The 18,986-nt window shown below is 38.2% G+C and overlaps 1 protein-coding gene across 3 annotated transcripts in view; it reads left to right on the top strand.

Moving 5' to 3' along the window:
* The window catches only part of ADAM9 (ADAM metallopeptidase domain 9), a 92,761-nt gene that overhangs the window by 42,091 nt on the left and 31,684 nt on the right, over positions 1-18,986 (top strand). For all 3 annotated transcript variants that reach the window (XM_086380378.1, XM_086380379.1, XM_086380380.1), the window contains 3 exons: positions 6,397-6,568; positions 15,639-15,731; positions 16,970-17,165. In XM_086380378.1, coding sequence (XP_086236504.1) covers positions 6,397-6,568; positions 15,639-15,731; positions 16,970-17,165 — 461 coding nt within the window. The remainder of the gene's footprint in view (positions 1-6,396; positions 6,569-15,638; positions 15,732-16,969; positions 17,166-18,986) is intronic.

Consider the following 18,986-nt stretch of genomic DNA (forward strand, 5'->3'; position numbering starts at 1 on the left):
TACATTTAGGTTTTTAATCCATTTTGACTTTATTTTTGGTGTTAGAGAATGTTCTAATTTCATTCTTTTATTACATATAGCTGTCCAGTTTTCCCAGCACCATTTATTGATTAGACTGTCTTTTATCCATTGTATATTCTTGGCTCCTTTACCATATATTAATTGACCATAACTGTGTGGGCTTATTTTTGTGACTTTCTGTCCTCTTCCACTGATCTATACGTCTGTTTTTTTGTCAGTACCATACTGTTTTGATGACTGTAGCCTTGTAGCATAGTCTGAAGCCAGGCTGTGTGATTCCTCCAGCTCTATCCTTCTTTCTCAAGATTGTTTTGGCTATTTGGGGTCTTTGTGTTTTCATACAAGTTAAAAGTTTTTTTTGTTCCAGTTCTATGAAAAATGCCATTGATCATTTGATAGGAATTGCATTGAATCTGTAGATTGCTTTGGGGAATATGGTCATTTTTAACAATACTGATTCTTCCAATCCAAGAATGTGGTATATCTTTCCATTTGTTTTTGTCATCTTCAATTTCTTTCATCAGTGTCTTATTTTCAGGGTACAGGTCTTTTGCCTTTTTAGGTAGACTTATTCCTAGATATTTTATTCTTTTTGATGAGATGGTAAGTGAGATTGTTCAGTTAATTCACTTTCTGATATTTTGTTGTTAGTGTATAGAAATGCAACAGATTTATGTGCATTAATTTTGTATCTAGCAACTTTACCAAATTCATTGATGAGCTTTTGTAATTTTCTGGTAGTGTCTTTAGGATTTTCTGTTTATAGAATCATGTCATCTGCAAAGAGTGACAGTTTTACTTCTCTTTCAATTTGAATTCCTTTTACTTCTTTTTCTTCTCTGATTGCTATGGCTAGGATTTCCAAAACTATGTTGAATGAAAGTGGTGAGAGTGGGCATCCTTGTTTTGTTCCTGAGCTTACAGAAAATGCTTTCAAGTTTTCACTATTGGGATGCTAGCTGTGAATTTATCATAATATGGCCTTTATTATGTTGAAGTATATTCCCTCTTTGCCCACTTTCTGAAGAGTTTTTGTCATAAATGGATATTGAATTTTATCAAAAGCTTTTCCTGCATCTATGGAAATGATCATATGGTTTTTATTCTTCAATTTGTTAATGTGATGTGTGACCCAGTTAAAAAAATTAGGTCATTTGTATTTTTGTGGAAGAGCTGGATTTGTCATGATTACAAATCTTGTCTTTCCTCAGGGTACGCTGACAGCTATCACCTCAGTAGGGGATTGGGACAGAAGATGGGGTTCTGGAGCTAGAGCTGGGTATTTATTTGATGGCACTTCCTCTCTGCTCAGTGGCCAATATTGCCTTATTGGAGGTGAGGTTTGGTCCCAAGTTGCCAGAGTACAAGCCCTGAGGGTTGGGTCTTAGCCCGCTCTGTTCCCTTTACATGTGTGCTACCCCCCGCTCTCAGTACCAGTACCCTCTGCCCAGAGGGGAGTAGTATTTGGGCAAGAGGGGCTGGTATGACACTTGGCATGGGTCTGGGCATGAGCTGTGGCAATCCAACCACAGAAAGAGATCCACAAACAAAGGCAGTTTTGTTTCTTTCCTAATATGTATGTATTTCATTTCCTTTTTTATTGCATTAGATAGGACTGTCAATTTTGCCTGATACTAATATACTTTCCACAGATTTTCTTTTTTGGTTGAGGTAGTATATATTTTCTATTCCTTTACTTGGAACTTTTCTTTATTCTTATGTTTTAGATATATGCTTCTAAACAACCTACATTTAGGTTTTGTTTTATAAACCAGCTTGGAAATATCTGTCTCTTAATTGAATCATTTAATCTGCTTATATTTAATATGATTACTAATGTACTATATTATGTAAATATAGATGCCATTGATTATGATACCCTTACAGCATACCACTTAGAATGAAAAATGCCAATTAAATTAATACAAATTGTAAGATGAACTCAGAGTATTTTAAATGTTTAAAGAATATATTTTAGAAAAACACATCAAATTTGCTGTGTTATGACTGTGGATTTTAGTTCCCTGCCCAAATTTTCAAGCTTCTCATTTTTGTCTCTGACCAAAGCATGTAGAGATTTTCTTTTTGGGTAGTTATTGTTTGATAATTCTAGTATCTGGAGACTTTATTGAGTTTATCTGTTTTTTTTCTCATGGTGTCTTTTCATTTTTTTTATAGTTGTTCTCATAATATCTTGTGTCTTCGTGTTATGTTTTGATAATGCATTGGACATTGTATTTGAACAGGTTTTTGTAAGAATAATTTGAGAAGTAAGATTATGTTATCCTTAGTGTATTAAATCTCCTTTTTGAGGACAAATTTCCCACCTTCTACTTCCTATGCTATTTAATGAACATTAGTTGACTGTTGGAGAAGGCAATGGCACCCCACTCCAGTACTCTTGCCTGGAAAATCCCATGGACGGAGGAGCCTGGTGGGCTGCAGTCCATGGGGTCGCTAAGAGTCGGACACGACTGAGCGACTTCACTTGCACTTTTCACTTTCATGCATTGGAGAAGGAAATGGCAACCCACTCCAGTGTTCTTGCCTGGAGAATCCCAGGGAGAGAGCAGCCTAGTGGGCTGCCATCTATGGGGTTGCACAGAGTCGGACACGACTGAAGCGAGGCAGCAGCAGCAGCAGCAGCAGTTGACTGTTAGAAGTTGGGCCTTATAAAATTTTTTAAAATTTATTTTTATTTTATGTTGGAGTACAGTTGTCTTAACATAGGCCTTTATTTTTGATGCTAGAGTTTTCCCAGATAATCAGTTGAAGCCACCTCTGTTTAAAAGGTAGATAATCTAACTTTGTAATGTAATTTTTATTATTTAAGATATTTGAGGGACTTGGTAGTATTCTCCTTACACACTGCTCTTAGATGCCTGGCCGTATGAGTGGTGGTCTTCCTGGGAGGTGTGTTTTCTAGAGACAAGTCTTTCTTAACTCTGCCCTTCAGTATTATCAGAAAGCCTCCATAATCAGAGTGCTCTTTTTTTTTTTAATTAAAAAAATTTTGTTTTTTGCTGTCCACATTGTGTGACATGTGAGATCTTAGTTCCCTGACTAGGGATCAAACCAATGTCCCCTGCATTGGAAATGCAAAGTCTTAACCACTGGACTGACAGGGAAGTCTCCAGATTGCTCTGAAAAAAAAAAAAAAAAAAATGAGTGCCATCACTTAGAATTCTTTCTTAGGACTTCCTATTCCTAGGCTATGGGGATTAGGATGGTAGTGGTGGAATTGTGTTCTGGTTATTTCCAGATTAGTCATTAGTCATTAGTCTAAATGACAGTTGATTTTTGTGGGTCATATCCTGATAGACCACTTCCATTCCTTTTACCTTCTTTTGCATCAGTTTTATAAAACTCACTTCAATGTGATGGCAGAAATGTAGAGATGCTGTAGATTAATATCTTAGTACCCAGAGGTGATAGATAGAGAGTAGGAATGCTTTAATTGGTATTAAAGCCAAGAAAAGAGGAAGCTCATCCTTCTTGTTACATTGGTGACGGCCAAGGATGACTAGGGAAAAGAATATGTTTGTTTTATTATCCAAAGTGTTTGTGAAGGCCAACATGGAGATGTTTGTTGTTATCTTGGTTTACTAAGCTTCATAAGAAGTGGTGAAAATTTTGTGATCCTTCTCAGTACTGTAGTCAACTTCCTTGTGTGTGAAACAGATTTTTTTTGTAGATTGCTTTAGAATCACACAAATAAAACATTGTTTCTATGAGAAAATGTGTCCCAAGGACTGAATAACAAGTTTATTTCAAGTATAATCTGTTTAGGAGTGGTGCACTCTGTAGATTAAAATTAGGGACTCAAGTATAGGAAATACACACATGTATGCACAATTCCTGTGACTATTAGCTAATTAATATATTCTTAGATTATTGAAGAATGTAAGAATATACATTGTTGCACGCACTATGTTGCAGGCACTTGTATTAACCATATAAAGAACAATAATAGGAAATAAGAAATTAAAAAACGACTTGCTTGTTTATCAGATAATTATCTTATGCTCTAGTTTGACATTTCCACTTGACATCCGTTGGACTCAGACTCTTGTTGCTTCTAAAACCTGTTCCGCCCCCATCTTCTCTGTGTCAATTAGTAATAATGCCTTCTTTCTAGTTGCTGCCTCCTGTGCGATTTTCCTGCCTAGCATAGCCAATCTGGTGATCTTATTAAGACATAAATCAGATCACGTGGTTCCTGCTTCATGCTTTTCATTGTGTCACTCCCCTGCCTTATTTCACTTATCGTAAAAAGTCAGATTCATGCAATGGCCTCTTCCCACCTTTCTGATTGTACCCTCACTGCCTTACTCCACTCCAACCCTACTGGCTTCCTTATTTGATCCTTTAGCATAGCAGGCAGACTTCTTCCTTAGGGCTTTTGCACTTGCTATTTCTTCTCCCTCTAATGTTCTTCACCCCAAAAGCCAGTTTTCATTCAGTTGTCCCAGTGTTTGAAGCACTTGTTCTGACAGCTCTTTGAAAAACTCTACTCTGGTCACTCTGCCCCCAACAAAGGTCACCCCCTTTACCTCCTCACCTTTTCCCCCAGCGGCACATATCTTCTAATGTATTATTGAATTTATTTATCCATTGTGTTTATAGTCTGTCTCACTCAGTAGAATGTCACCTTCACAGGGGTGGGGATTTTATTTTTGGTCTGCTTTGTTTACTGTTTTCTCCCTTGCACAAAGAAGAGTGTCTTGTACATAATAGATGTTCCACAAATATTTGTTGAAGGAATAGACATTGTTCAAAAGGGCTCTTTCTCCTCACAATGTTCTTAAGCAGAGAGTAGCAAGAAAAAGAAGAATATGGAAAACAAGTGTTTTCATTATTGTGGGAAATCTTGTGCTAGGTCTTTACTTACTGTGTGACTGCTTTCCAGTCCTAAGAGCCAAGAGGCAGGACTGAATACTTCCTGGGAGGCTCTGGTCTGGTTAGCAAGGGAAGAGTTTGCCAAGAGGACAAGGTCTCCCAAGAAAGGATCTGTTTCTTTGATTCCCTGGATCTACAGAAGACATGGAATTGATAGGAATGTCTTCTCAGTTGTTACCATGTAACACAGTTCTCTTCCCCACGGCTGGCACCGTTGCTCAAACCAGTGAAAAGGAGATTCTTTCAGGGCACCAGATGCCTCTGATAAACTTTTAATATGACTTGAATTTCTCAAAGGTTCTTGTTATAGATGAGTGTTTCCCACTAGTCTTCAAAGTGAAAATAGCCAATGGGACTATCTAAAAATACTGTTATTGAGTAAAACAATAACTAAAAGAACTCCAGCAACACGTAGAAACACATCAAAATTGTATTTATATGAATATCACATGGGGCTTCCCTGGTGGCTCAGTGGAAAGAATCCGCCTGCAAACAATGCAGGAGATGCAGGTTCAGTCCCTGGGTCGGGAAGATATCCTGGAGGAGGATATGACAAGCCACTCCAGTGTTCTTGCCTGGAAAGTCCATGGACAGAGGATTCTGGTGGGCTAGAGTCCATGGGCTTGCAAAAGAGTAAGACACAACTTAGTAACTAAACAACAACAAAATAAATCTATAGTTCAAATTGGACCATTTCTAGAAGCCCCCATTTCTAAATTCTTAGAAATTACCATTGGAGGCAAATAAACCTCAAACTGTGGCTGAAATTCTGCACCAGTGCTTGCTGCTTCTCTTCTAGGTGATGAGATTTATGATTTTGTATTTTCTGTATCTTCTGCCATTTTATTTATTTATTTTTGGTCACACTACATAGCTGGCAGGATCTTAGTTCCTGCACCAGGGATTGAAACTGAGCACTCAACAGTGAAAGTGTTAAGTGAAAGGGTTAAGTCCTAAACACTGGACTTTCAGGGAATTCCATCTGCCATTTTATTTACTTCTTTTTTTGCAAGTAGTCAGTTTCTTTCTTTTTTATAATTTTTATTTATTTGTTTATTTTTGGCTGTGCTGGGTCTTTGTTGTTGTGGGGGCTTTTCTCTGGTTGTAGTGAGCAGGGCCTACTCTCTAGTTCCAGTGCACACGCTTCTCCTGTTGTGGAGCACGAGCTTTAAGGCCTGTGGGCTTCATTAGTTGTGGCACATGGGCTCGGCAGTTTCGGCCTCCTGGTACTAGAGCACAAGCTCAATGGTTGTGGTGCACGGGCTTAGTTGCTCCACAGTATGTGGAATCTTCTCAGATCAGGGATCGAACCTGTGTCCCGTGCATCGGCAGGCAGATTCTTTACCACAGAGCCACCAGGGAAGCCCCCCTCTGCCATTTTAAATATTCACTTCCTGTTGGTTGAAGACATGACTTAAGATTTTCAAAATGTTTAATTGCTATGACTTAAGATCTTTTTCTTTGTGTTTATTACAGAGGTTCCAAAAACTTCAGCTCTTGCAGTGCAGATGACTTTGAGAAGTTAACTTTAAATAAAGGTGGAAACTGCCTTCTCAATATTCCAAAGGGTGATGAAGCCTACAGTGCTCCTTCCTGTGGTAATAAGTTGGTGGATCCCGGGGAAGAATGTGACTGTGGGTCGCCAAAGGTCAGTGTAACATGTGATGTTTGCTTTGCAAAGTTACCTTGGGATTTGCAAAAAATAAAATAGCTCACTTTGCATGACTCTAGCATAGTTTGGATAAACTCCAGGAGTTGGTGATGGAACAGGGAGGCCTGGCATGCTGCGATTCATAGAGTCGCAAAGAGTCGGACACGACTGAGCGACTGCACTGAACTGAACTGAGCATAGGAGGTAAAGTAAAATTTAGTGGCAAAATGAAGATTGGTATTTTGCTTGTGGGACTATGTTCCTGGGGGGTTGATTATCCCTTCTTTCCTAGAACATAACCAATGGTGTCATCTGTTCTGGTGTCCAGGAAAGTGCCGTGTTTATTTTTCTATTTTTGCTACCTTCTACCATTTCTGTTATGGTTATTGAGTCATTTATTTATTTTAAAGAACGACTCAGTTTTTCACTTGGCTCTTTACTTGTAATGTTCACTATTCTGTCACTGTCAGAAACATTTATTGCAGAAACATTTGTTTAGTTGACCTCATTTCAATAGTAAATTGAAGCTGGCCCATTCTGCAGAATTCTTGGTTAACAGAGTTCTTGCTACTCAAGTTAGCATTCTCCCTCTGTTAACCTTCAGTTCACCTGCTGCTGTCTGGCTTTCTCATACCTGTTAACCACACCTAGAGCCATAAGTCTGGACCCGTCTTTATTATTAGTGTTCTGCATCTCAACCATTTTCCTGTCAAAATGGCCTATTCAACACCGCCTAGACAAGGCTTAGGAGGAAAACAATTTTTAATTACATTTAAAAATTTAAAAAAAAGTTAAATTTAAATTTTAAAGGAATTGGTTCAGTTGTGTGTAAGCTTTACTATATTCTCAATTTTTTCCACAAGTGGAATTTCTTTTTCCTTGCCTGATCACACAGTGCCTGGCTTTTGCCAGAAGACTTCGCATTCTAGAAAGGCAGTATGTTTTTCTTTGTGTGTTCGGTTTTATTTTGGGGCCATGCTGCATGGCATGCAGGATCTTAGTTCCCTGACCAGGGATCAAACCTGGGCCCTTGGTAGTAAAAGCACAGGGTTCTAACCACTAAACTGCCAAGGAATTCCCAGGCAGTATGTATTTTATGATGAAATTGTAATGGGCCGTCACTGCACTATTCCTGCACGTTAGCAACCTCTCCTTAATGTTTTACATGGTACCATCCTCTCAGTAACCCTTGGAGATTCATTATTTCTTTATACCCTCATTTTCAAGTGAGGAAAATAAAGGCTGACTAGGTTATGTTTAATCTCTAAATTAATGTTACACTGTTAGGATGACTAAGCTCTTCTTTCTAGGCATTCTCCTTAATTATTTTATATGTTTTGATTTCTCCTGTTTACTTCACTATCAAACTAACTGAAATAGTCTGTATTTGCTTTTTGAACTTTTGTACTACAAATTACTCTAGAAAAAAGTACCTCTTCCCCTTCAAATATCACAGTTATTTTTCTTGGTATTGAAATTTCAAATAGTAAGCACAAGCAAAATTCCCTTCATACTTTTATTTCTTCCATATATTTTTTTAACTTCCTTCTGTGGTAATTATTCTTATAAGTTTAGTGTGTTTCTCTACAGATTTTATTCTGTGTTTATAGACTTATGTACAGTATGTATATTTGTATCATAATTGGGTTTGTTTTAGGATTTTATCTTTTTTACATAAATAAAATCTGACTTAGTATGTTATGTAGAATTTTTTTCTATTAATATATCCTGGAGATTTTTTTCCATGTCATTGTTATTTGCACATAATCCTTTGATCTGTTGACTAATATTACAGTATAAGGAATATATTATGATGTATTTTACCATACTCTCATTAAAGACAGTCACTCACTGTACTTAGTATTTTTTTGTAGTGAACAGTATATCCTTGTATATGCCCTGTGTATGTGTGTGTGTGTATATATATATATGTATATATATATATACAGAAGTCTAAGATAATTACATAAAGGTAGAATTATTGAATTGAAAAGCATGTTTTTTTAATTTTATTAGAGACTATCAAGTTTCCTGGAAGAAGGGTGTGTTGGTTTGTACTTTTGCCAAAAGAATGTCGTGGCATTTAGTGCGCCCCGCCCACCTCCCCCCGATAATTTTGTAACTGAGCAAGGTACACATTTTACTCCTGTTTCAAGATTTTCATCATATAGCCCCTCTATGTTCTATTGTTTTTTTCTAGCATTTTTGTAATTTAAATTTTTTATATAAACTCTATAATTGGTGGGGGGTTGTCATGTGGAGAGTACAAAACCATTTAAAATGGTACTTTCACCATAAACAAAATTCCTGTATACATAGTCTGTTTCCTGATTCTCTTTTCTTTTATGAAGCTATCTGTCTGTCTTACATAGTATTTTTGAAAAAAAAAAAAACTAACAACTTTACTGAAGTATAATTGAATACAAGGTAAAAAAAACCCCAAATTCGGACTTAGATAAGAAAAGGCTTTATTCAGAAGAAAGACTGTTGTAACAGGGAGAATATGCTGATCTCAGAAATCTGGAAGCATCTAAAAATCAAACAAGAAGATTTTTCTTTTGTAGGGTAAAGGTGGGGCAAACGTAGATAAGCAGAATCTTTTACTGGGAAGCTGGATAAGCAAGGGCAAATGCCCAGTGAGGTCTCAGAGGAAGTTGTCCTGTGGTCTGGTGATTTCCAGGAGAAGCTGATAAGGGGTGGGGATACTTGTCCTCAAGTACTTGGGGGAGGGGCAAGTATCACCAAATATATTTTTTTGTGCAGACAAGTAGAGTTCAAGGGTCTACAGGAAAGAAAGAAGCCTCACTAAAGTTTGGTCAAGACAAAGCAAGAAGAAACAGGCAATTATGAACACTTGTCAACAATGAACTGCACCTGTTTAAAACATGGAAGTTCTTTTTAAAAATTATTATTATCATTTTTTATCTTTATTTTGATTTTCTTATCATATTGCATGGCATGTGGGATCTCAGTTTCCTGACCAGGGATGGAACCCATGCCTCCTGTGTTGGAAGTCTCAACCACTGGACCTCCAGGAAAGTCTCCCTTAAAACATTTATTATTGCTGTTATTTTTAATTTATTTATTTTTATTATTTTATTTGTTCTAATTTTTAAATTTGTAAAAGTTTTTCTTTCTCTTTTTGCCACACTGCATGGCATGTGGACTCTTTGTTTCTTAGTTCAGTTCAGTTCAGTTCAGTCGCTCAGTCGTGTCCAACTCTTCGCGACCACATGAATTGCAACACGCCAGGCCTCCCTGTCCATCACCAACTCCCAGCGTTCACTCAGACTCACCTCCATCGAGTCAGTGATGCCATCCAGCCATCTCATCCTCCGTCGTCCCCTTCTCCTCCTGCCCCCAATCCCTCCCAGCATCAGAGTCTTTTCCAATGAGTCAACTCTTCGCATGAGGTGGCCAAAGTACTGGAGTTTCAGCTTTAGCATCATTCCCTCCAAAGAAATCCCAGGGCTGATCTCCTTCAGAATGGACTGGTTGAATCTCCTTGCAGTCCAAGGGACTCTCAAGAGTCTTCTCCAACACCACAGTTCAAAAGCATCAATTCTTCGTCGCTCAGCCTTCTTCACAGTCCAATTCTCACATCCATACATGACCACAGGAAAAACCATAGCCTTGAATAGATGGACCTTTGTTGGCAAAGTAATGTCTCTGCTTTTGAATATGCTATCTAGGTTGGTCATAACTTTCCTTCCAAGGAGTAAGCGTCTTTTAATTTCATGGCTGCAGTCACCATCTTTGGTGATTTTGGAGCCCCCAAAAATAAAGTCTGACACTGTTTCCACTGTTTCCCCATCTATTTCCCATGAAGTGATGGGACCGGATGCCATGATCTTTGTTTTCTGAATGTTGAGCTTTAAGCCAACTTTTTCACTCTCTACTTTCACTTTCATCAAGAGGCTTTTGAGTTCCTCTTCACTTTCTGCCATAAGGGTGGTGTCATCTGCATATCTGAGGTTACTGATATTTCTCCCGGCAATCTTGATTCCAGCTTGTGTTTCTTCCAGCCCAGCGTTTCTCATGATGTACTCTGCATAGAAGTTAAATAAGCAGGGTGACAATATACAGCCTTGACGTACTCCTTTTCCTATTTGGAACCAGTCTGTTGTTCCATGTCCAGTTCTAACTGTTGCTTCCTGACCTGCATACAGATTTCTCAAGAGGCAGGTCAAGTGGTCTGGTATTCCCATCTCTTTCAGAATTTTCCACAGTTTCTTGTGATCCACACAGTCAAAGGCTTTGGCATAGTCAATAAAGCAGAAATAGATGTTTTTCTGGAACTCTCTTGCTTTTTCCATGATCCAGCGGATGTTGGCAATTTGATCTCTGGTTCCTCTGCCTTTTCTAAAACCAGCCTGAACATCAAGAAGTTCACGGTTCACATATTGCTGAAGCCTGGCTTGGAGAATTTTGAGCATTACTTTACTAGCGTGTGAGATGAGTGCAATTGTGCAGTAGTTTGAGCATTCTTTGGCATTGCCTTTCTTTGGGATTGGAATGAAAACTGACCTTTTCCAGTCCTGTGGCCACTGCTGAGTTTTCCAAATTTGCTGGCCTATTGAGTGCAGCACTTTCACAGCATCATCTTTCAGGATTTGAAATAGCTCCACTGGAATGCCATCACCTCCACTAGCTTTGTTCATAGTGATGCTTTCTAAGGCCCACTTGACTTCACATTCCAGGATGTCTGGCTCTAGGTGAGTGATCACACCATTGTGACTCTCTGGGTCGTGAAGATCTTTTTTGTATAGTTCTTCTGTGTCTTCTTGCCACCTCTTCTTAATATCTTCTGCTTCTGTTAGGTCCATACCATTTCTGTCCTTGATTGAGCCCATCTTTGCATGAAATGTCCCCTTGGTATCTCTAATTTTCTTGAAGAGATCTCTAGTCTTTCCCATTCTGTTGTTTTCCTCTATTTCTTTGCATTGATCGCTGAAGAAGGCTTTCTTATCTCTTCTTGCTATTCTTTGGAACTCTGCATTCAGATGCTTATATCTTTCCTTTTCTCCTTTGCTTTTCTCTTCTCTTCTTTTCATAGCTATTTGTAAGGCCTCCTCAGACAGACATTTTGCTTTTTTGCTTTTCTTTTCCATGGGGATGATCTTGATCCCTGTCTCCTGTCTCATACCCCTTATTATTTCCCAATCCTCCTTATGCCATCACTGATCTGCTATCATTGTACTACAGATATTGCTGTCATTAGTGTGCATTTCCTAGAATTTCGTGTAAATGGAATGACTCTTTTTATCTAGGTTCATTCACTCAGCATAGTTATTTTGAGATTCATCCATGTTGAATGCTACTGTGTCAGTGGTTCATTCCTTTTTATTGTTGCTCATCATTGAGTAGTATGGAGATACTACCTGCTGTTTATCCATCTGTTGATGGTTATTTGGGTTGTTTGTACACCAAGAGCTGCTGTGAACATTCACGGTCAAGTCTTTATATGGATTTATGTTTTCACTTCTCTTGGGTAAATACCTTGGTGTGAAATGACTGGGACATATGGTGGGTGTATATTTGACTTTCCAAGGAACTTTCAAACTGTTTTCCAAAGTGGTTTTACCATTTCACATTCTTGCAATCAGTGTACCTGAGTTCTAGTTCTTTTTAAGTCATTTCTTCCACCTCATATGGTCAGTCTTTTCAATTTTGGCTTTTTTGTTAGATGTGAAGTGGTGCCTTACTGAGGTTTTAATTTCCTTTTCCCTGATGACTAGTGATGTTGAACATGTTTTCATGCGCTTATTTGCCATCTCTATTTTCTTTTTTGGTGACATGTCTCTTGAACTCCTTCCTGCCTTTAAAAATTGGGTTGTTTTCTCATTATTGAATTTTGACAGTACTTCTTATGTTCTAGATAACAAATACTTAATCAGATATATGATTTGCAAGTATATTCTCCCATTCTTTTCTTTTAAGTACTTTAACAGTATCTTTTGATGAGTAGAAGTTTTATATTTTGATGAAGCCAGTTTGTGCCTAATGGGTTGTGCTTTTCATGTTGTATCTAAGAAATCTTTGCCTAATCCAAGATTGCAAATGTTTTATCCTGGAAGCTTTGTCATTTTAGGTAATGTATTTATTTAGGTTTATGATCCATTTTGACTTAGTTTTTTTGTATGGTGCATGGTTTTAGATAATTTTACAAATTTTCAGGTTTTTATTATGAAATAATTACAAACTGACAGAATGTTGCAAAAACAGTCTGAAGAGTCCTATGTATTTTTCACCCACTTTCCCATAAAGGGTGACAAATTGTTTAGTGATAGAGCCAGTACTCTTGCCTGGAAAATCCCATGGACAGAGGAGCCTGGTAGGCTGCGGTCCATGGGGTCGCTAAGAGTCAGATACGACTGAGTGACTTCCCTTTCACTTTTCACTTTCATGCATTGGAGAAGGAAATGGCAACCCACTCCAGTGTTCTTGCCTGGAGAATCCCAAGGACGGGGAGTCTGGTGGGCTGCCATCTATGGGGTCGCACAGAGTCGGACACGACTATAGTGACTTAGCAGCAGAGCCATATCATATCAGTGATACTGACATTGGTATCATAACTATTAATAGTTTACAGACTTTATTCAGCTTTTACCATTTTTAACCTGCAGTTGTGTATGTACTTTTATGTAGTTTTATGCCATATAGAGATTTATGTAACCACCACCTCAATTAAAATACAGAAGTATTCCATCAACTCAAAAGATCTCCCTCCTGCTACCTCACTGTAATCACATCCACCCTCACTCTGGCCCTTATCCCTGCCCCTGGCTTCCATCTGTGATTTTGCCATTTCAATAATGTTTGTCACTGCAATAATAATGGAATCATACAACATATAACCTTTTGAGGCTGACTTTTCTCACTAAGTGTAATGCTTTTGAGGTCAGTCTATGTTGTTGTTTCATTACTTTTTACTGGGGAGTAACAGTCCATTGTGTGGATGTTACTTCACAGATTTGGAGTAATGTTTAGGCTGGTATTTCCCCTAGCACAAAGGGCCTATCTGAAGTTTGTTAAACTATTCATCCATTAAAAGATATCTAGGTTGTTTCTTCTGCTGCTGCTGCTAAGTCGCTTCAGTCATGTCCGACTCTGTGCGACCCCATAGATGGCAGCCCATCAGGCTCCCCCGTCCCTGGATTCTTACCCGGATTCTCCAGGTAAGAACACTGGAGTGGGTTGCCATTTCCTTCTCCAATGCATGAAAGTGAAAAGTGATAGTGAAGTCGCTCAGTCGTGCCTGACTCTTAGCGACCCCATGGACTGCAGCCTTCCAGGCTCCCCCATCCATGGGATTCTCCAGGCAAGAGTACTGGAGTGGGGTGCCATTGCTTTCTCCGAGGTTGTTTCTAGTATTTTGCTATTATGAATAAAGTTTCCATGAATTATATTCTACTCTTTATCATCAGAGAATTAAAGAAAAATGTGGTCTTCATGAGTAAGAGATGAATCTCATCAGAGAAATGTATAATAAAGAACCAAATGGAAATTATAGAACTTACCAAAAAGTTTAATAAGTGAGATTCATGGATATAATTAATAGCAGAGTAAGATGACAGAAAAAGAGTCAATGAACATAAAGTAGAACAAAAGAAATAATCCACATCTAAAGGAAAAAGAGAAAAGATAAAAAAAAAATGAACAGAATATCAGGGACATGTAAGCAATATCAGCTAGCCTAATGGAATTATAAGTGAAATCTCAAGAGGAGAGGAAGGAGAGAAGAAAAGTATTCAAAGAAGTAATGGCTGAAAATTTCCCATATTTAACAGAAAACATTGAGTTACAATTCCAAAACACTAAGTAAAGCCAAATCAGAATCATTATAAAGAATGATCGTGGGTACATTGTAATCAAAGTGCTGAGATAAACAGAAAATAAAGCAAGAAATCAGAAGAAAATCTGAAACAAATAGATCAATAGTGGCTGATTTTGGGGCCAGAATACAATAGAACAGCAGATTTATGGTTCTGAAAGGAAAAAAACCCATCATCCTAGAATTCTGTAACATAGGAAAATAAATATTCTTCAATGATTAAAGCTCATTTCCCCTATCTCCTTCTTGCCTCCTTGTCCTCCTCCTCCTTTCTCCTTCCTTTCACAAACAATTCAGACTTCAAGACATTAGTTTCAACATAGGAGAATAGCTGTGTCTGGGTGAGGGGTTGGAGGATGGGAGTGATGAGCCATGGTGGCCCAAAGTGGGGTGAGAGAAGTCAAGCAGTATAATGTCCACATGGGTAAAAACCTACCCTGCAGAGAAGTCAGACCCTGAACATGAAGAGAAGTGCATTTATGGATGCTTAATTTCCTGTGGAAATTGGAGAAGGAATGGGCTACCCACTCCAGTATTCTGATCTGGAGAATTCCACGGACCATATAGTCCATGGGGTCGCAAAGAGTCAGACATGACTGAGCGACTTTCACAGTTTCCTGTGATCATTAAACTTACTGTTATAGACTGAATGTTTGTGTTCCCCAAATCCATGTGTTGAAACCCTAACCCCCAAGTCTATCTGTATTTGGAGAAAGGACCTCCAGGAAAGTAGTTAAGATTAAATGAGGTCATAAGGGTGGGTCTTGATCTGGTAGGATTAATGTTCTTATAAAAAAGAGCTTGCTTGCTCCTGTCTCTTGACACATGCTCTGAAGAAAGGCCATGTGAGCACACAGCGAGGAGGCAGCTGTCTGCAAGCCAGGATGAGAGTCTGTGCCAGAAACTGAATTGGCTAGGACTTTGATCTTGGGTCTCTAGCCTCCAGAGCTGTGACATAATAAATTTCTTTTGTTTAAGTCATTAGTCTATGGTATCTTGTTCTGGTAGTCCCAGCAGACTAAGACACATACTCTCAGTCCTTTGAAATACATTGAGACCTACATAATAGCTGAAGAGTCGCTGGTAAATCCAGAAGGATAGTAAGTGACTGTCTCCAGAGAGTACCTCTTACAGCCAGGTTAGAAAGAAGCATAGGTTGAAGGGAAGAATTTTGTTAACGAGTCTTGATGGCAATAATTTCTTTCTTTATTGACAGTCATTTTCTCTTCTCAGGAATGTGAATTGGACCCTTGCTGTGAAGGAAAGACCTGTAAACTTAAATCATTTGCTGAGTGTGCATATGGTGCCTGTTGTCAAGACTGTCGGGTAGGGAATTCCTCCCTATTTGGAAAAAAAAAAAAATAGGAAAAGGAAAAATGTGCCTGTATCAAAATTGGTTTTCTCTGATTTGTAAGAGAGCACTATTTTTAGATGGAAAATTTGATTTTATGATTAGATGGAAAATTTTATGATACTTGTTTGCAGTTTTGTATCATCTTCTTTTATGGCAAATGGTCTAAAGAAATTTTTTTCTGATTTATGAGTGACCTATGTTTTTCATTAGAAATTCAATAATAGGAAGTTGACACTGAAAGACCCTCTATCATTTTACCCCCTTCATTTAGCCATTGTTGATAATTTATTAATTTAGTCACTTTTTCCTATGTAAATATGAATATGTGTGTGTGTGTGTGTAAGTGGATAAACATGGGTATACATATTTTTACTATGTCCTTTTTTCAGTAATATACTATTGATTTTCTTCCATTCATTTAGTTCTATAGGTTTATATAGTTAGTGTTCCTTTATATGGCTGTACCATAACTTCTTTATCTGATCAACTAATGATGGACATTTAGATTGCTTCCAGTTTTTGCTTATAAGTAGAATTGCTGGAGTGTGCATGTGAAAATTTTGACACACGTTTTTATACTGTCTGCAGATGTGCCAGTCTGTATTTGCCAGTGTAATCAATGCACTGATAACTGTGCAGTGTACAGTATTGATTATATTATATAATCATTTTGTTTTCTCTTACTAACATGTCTTCCTTGGTGGCTCAGACGGTAAAGAGTCTGCCTGCAATGTAGGAGACCCAGGTTTGATCTCTAAGTTGGGAAGATCCCCTGGAGAAGGAAATGGCAACCCTCTCCAGTATTCTTGCCTGGAGAATCCCATGGACAGAGGAGCCTGGTGGGCTGCAGTCCATGGGGTTACAAAGAGGTAGACATGTCTGAGCAACTAACATTTTGACTTCACTTATTAACATTTGTTGTCAGCCAGTGTTATAATCCGGGTTAGTTTGATAGGTGTAACGTGGTTTTATATCTTCGTTTAATTTGCATTTCTTTTGGTCATCTATGATGCTCTGCTTTTTTCATTTTCCATATTTCATGACTTTTATAAATTGCCTGTTATTTGCCTTTGTTCACTGTTCTATTGGGTTATTTAATCTTCTGTTTTTGTTAGACCTTCTTATAGATATAAATACTGTGGTTTCAAATTTGGTTAATTTGTGGGAATTTTCCTGATATTCCTGTTCAATTTCAATCCTATTATCCTAGTTCCGTCCAGGAGGCACTTTGTGCCGAGGAAAAACCAACGAATGTGATGTTCCGGAGTATTGCAATGGTTCTTCTCAGTTCTGTCAGCCAGATGTTTTTATTCAGAATGGGTATCCTTGCCAGAATAACAAAGCCTATTGTTACAATGGCATGTGCCAATATTATGATGCTCAGTGTCAAGTCATCTTTGGCTCAAGTAAGATATTTTATTTATATTGATTGCTTTGCTTTTATTTATATATTTTTTATTTTAGTTTTTGTTAAAAATGAAAATTGAACATTATTGCTAAAATTGAAGTTCTGTTTTCTGTCTCCTATCACGTCTCCATCTTTCCTTCTCCATAGGTAGTCAAGGTCATGAATTTGATGCATCCAAGTTCATTTGGTGATTTTTGCTTTTACTTTCTCACTGCCCTGTCCTGTGTATATTAACATTATGTGTATATATACATGCACAGTATTGTATTTTAGCTTTAATAAACTCATGTAAATAGTATGGGGATATACACATGGATCTTCTGTTTTCATTGTTCACTCAAAATGTTTTTGCATTCTGTCTGTATTGCTGTATTTTTATCACAGAGCATTGTGTTATATAATTGGAATCCATTCTTTTCCTAGTAGTATATATATATTTTTTTATTTTGTGTGTCTTAAAAAAATTTTTTTTTATCAAAGTTAGACATACACTAGATTATAGAGTCAAATTATTCATCAAGATTCTATGAAAAAGTAAAATGTACTTCCGGGCTTCCCAGGTGGTGCTGTGGTAAAAGAACCCACCTGCAAGTGCAGAAGATGCAAGAGATGGGGGTTCAATCTCTGGGTCTGGAGGATCCCCTGGAGTAGGAAATGGCAACCCACTCCAGTCTCTCCTGGAAAATTCCATGTACAGAAGAGCCTGGCAGGCTGCACACGATGGGGCTGCTTGACTGAGCACGCACTCATCAAAGTACTCCCACTTAATAGCTCATCCCTGAAGGCTACCACTATTAACCTTTTCTTCCTCCCTTCTAGTTAATTACTTTGTTACTGGCTCTAGGTCTTTAGATAATTTCTTCGTCATGCTACTTTTTTTATTTTTCCATTCTAGGTATTAAATGTTAATTTTTCACTGTGGAGGATAAGGATTAAATTTCTTCCCTTCTCTTCTCCCAACGCTTGTCAACTCTTATCTACTCATGTTCATTTTTCATTCTCCATCTTCTTAATATGGATTAATTATAATTTTAGGTAGAGCTGTGTTGACTCTTGTAATCTTGTGATTTGTAACAAACAAATAAAAAAATTGGTCTTTGTTCAGTTCCTGGCACGAACTCCTAAAAGCTTTGGAATTTCCCAAATGATAAGAGCCTTGAAAGTGTCTTTTGTTATGTCAACCAGGTGACTTTTTGGCAAATCCCTTGGTTACTTAAGGATGGGCTGGTTGCCAGAGAACAAACCCTGTGGTTAGTGGTTGGAACTTTAAGTCCCCCTACCTCTGGGGAGGGGAGAAGAACTGGAGATGGAGTTACTCTCCAGTAGCCAGTGGTTTAATCAATCTGCCCATATAATGAAGCCTCTGTAAAAACTGGAAAGGATAGTTTGGAGAGCTTGGGACTTCAGTGAACTTGTGGAGAGGCAGGAAGAGAGCCTGAAACCTCCAAGCCCCTTTCTACATACCTTGCCCTGTGCATCTCTTCCATCTGTCTGTTCCTGAATTATTGATATATTCTTTGATAATAAACCAGTAATCTAGTGAGTAGAAATTTCTCTGAGTTCTGTGAGCTGCTCTAGCAAATTAAATCCAAGGAGGGGGTCATGGGAACTTTGACCAAATAGGCTTTGAGGAGAGACCCTCTAAGGAGAGACCTGCTCAGTCGTGTCCAACTCTTTACGCTCCCATAGACTGTAGCCTGCCAGGCTCCTGTGTCCATGGAATTTTCCAGGCAAGAATACTGGAGTGGGTTACCATGCCCTCCTCCAGGGGACCTTCCCAACCCAGGAATCAAACCCAGGTCTCTGCATTGCAGGCAGA

The sequence above is a fragment of the Bos grunniens genome, chromosome 27, assembly GCF_055505025.1.
Source record: "Bos grunniens cultivar Pamir isolate PY7600 chromosome 27, Bosgru_T2T1.0, whole genome shotgun sequence".
In the NCBI taxonomy this organism is placed as follows: Eukaryota; Metazoa; Chordata; class Mammalia; order Artiodactyla; family Bovidae; genus Bos; species Bos grunniens.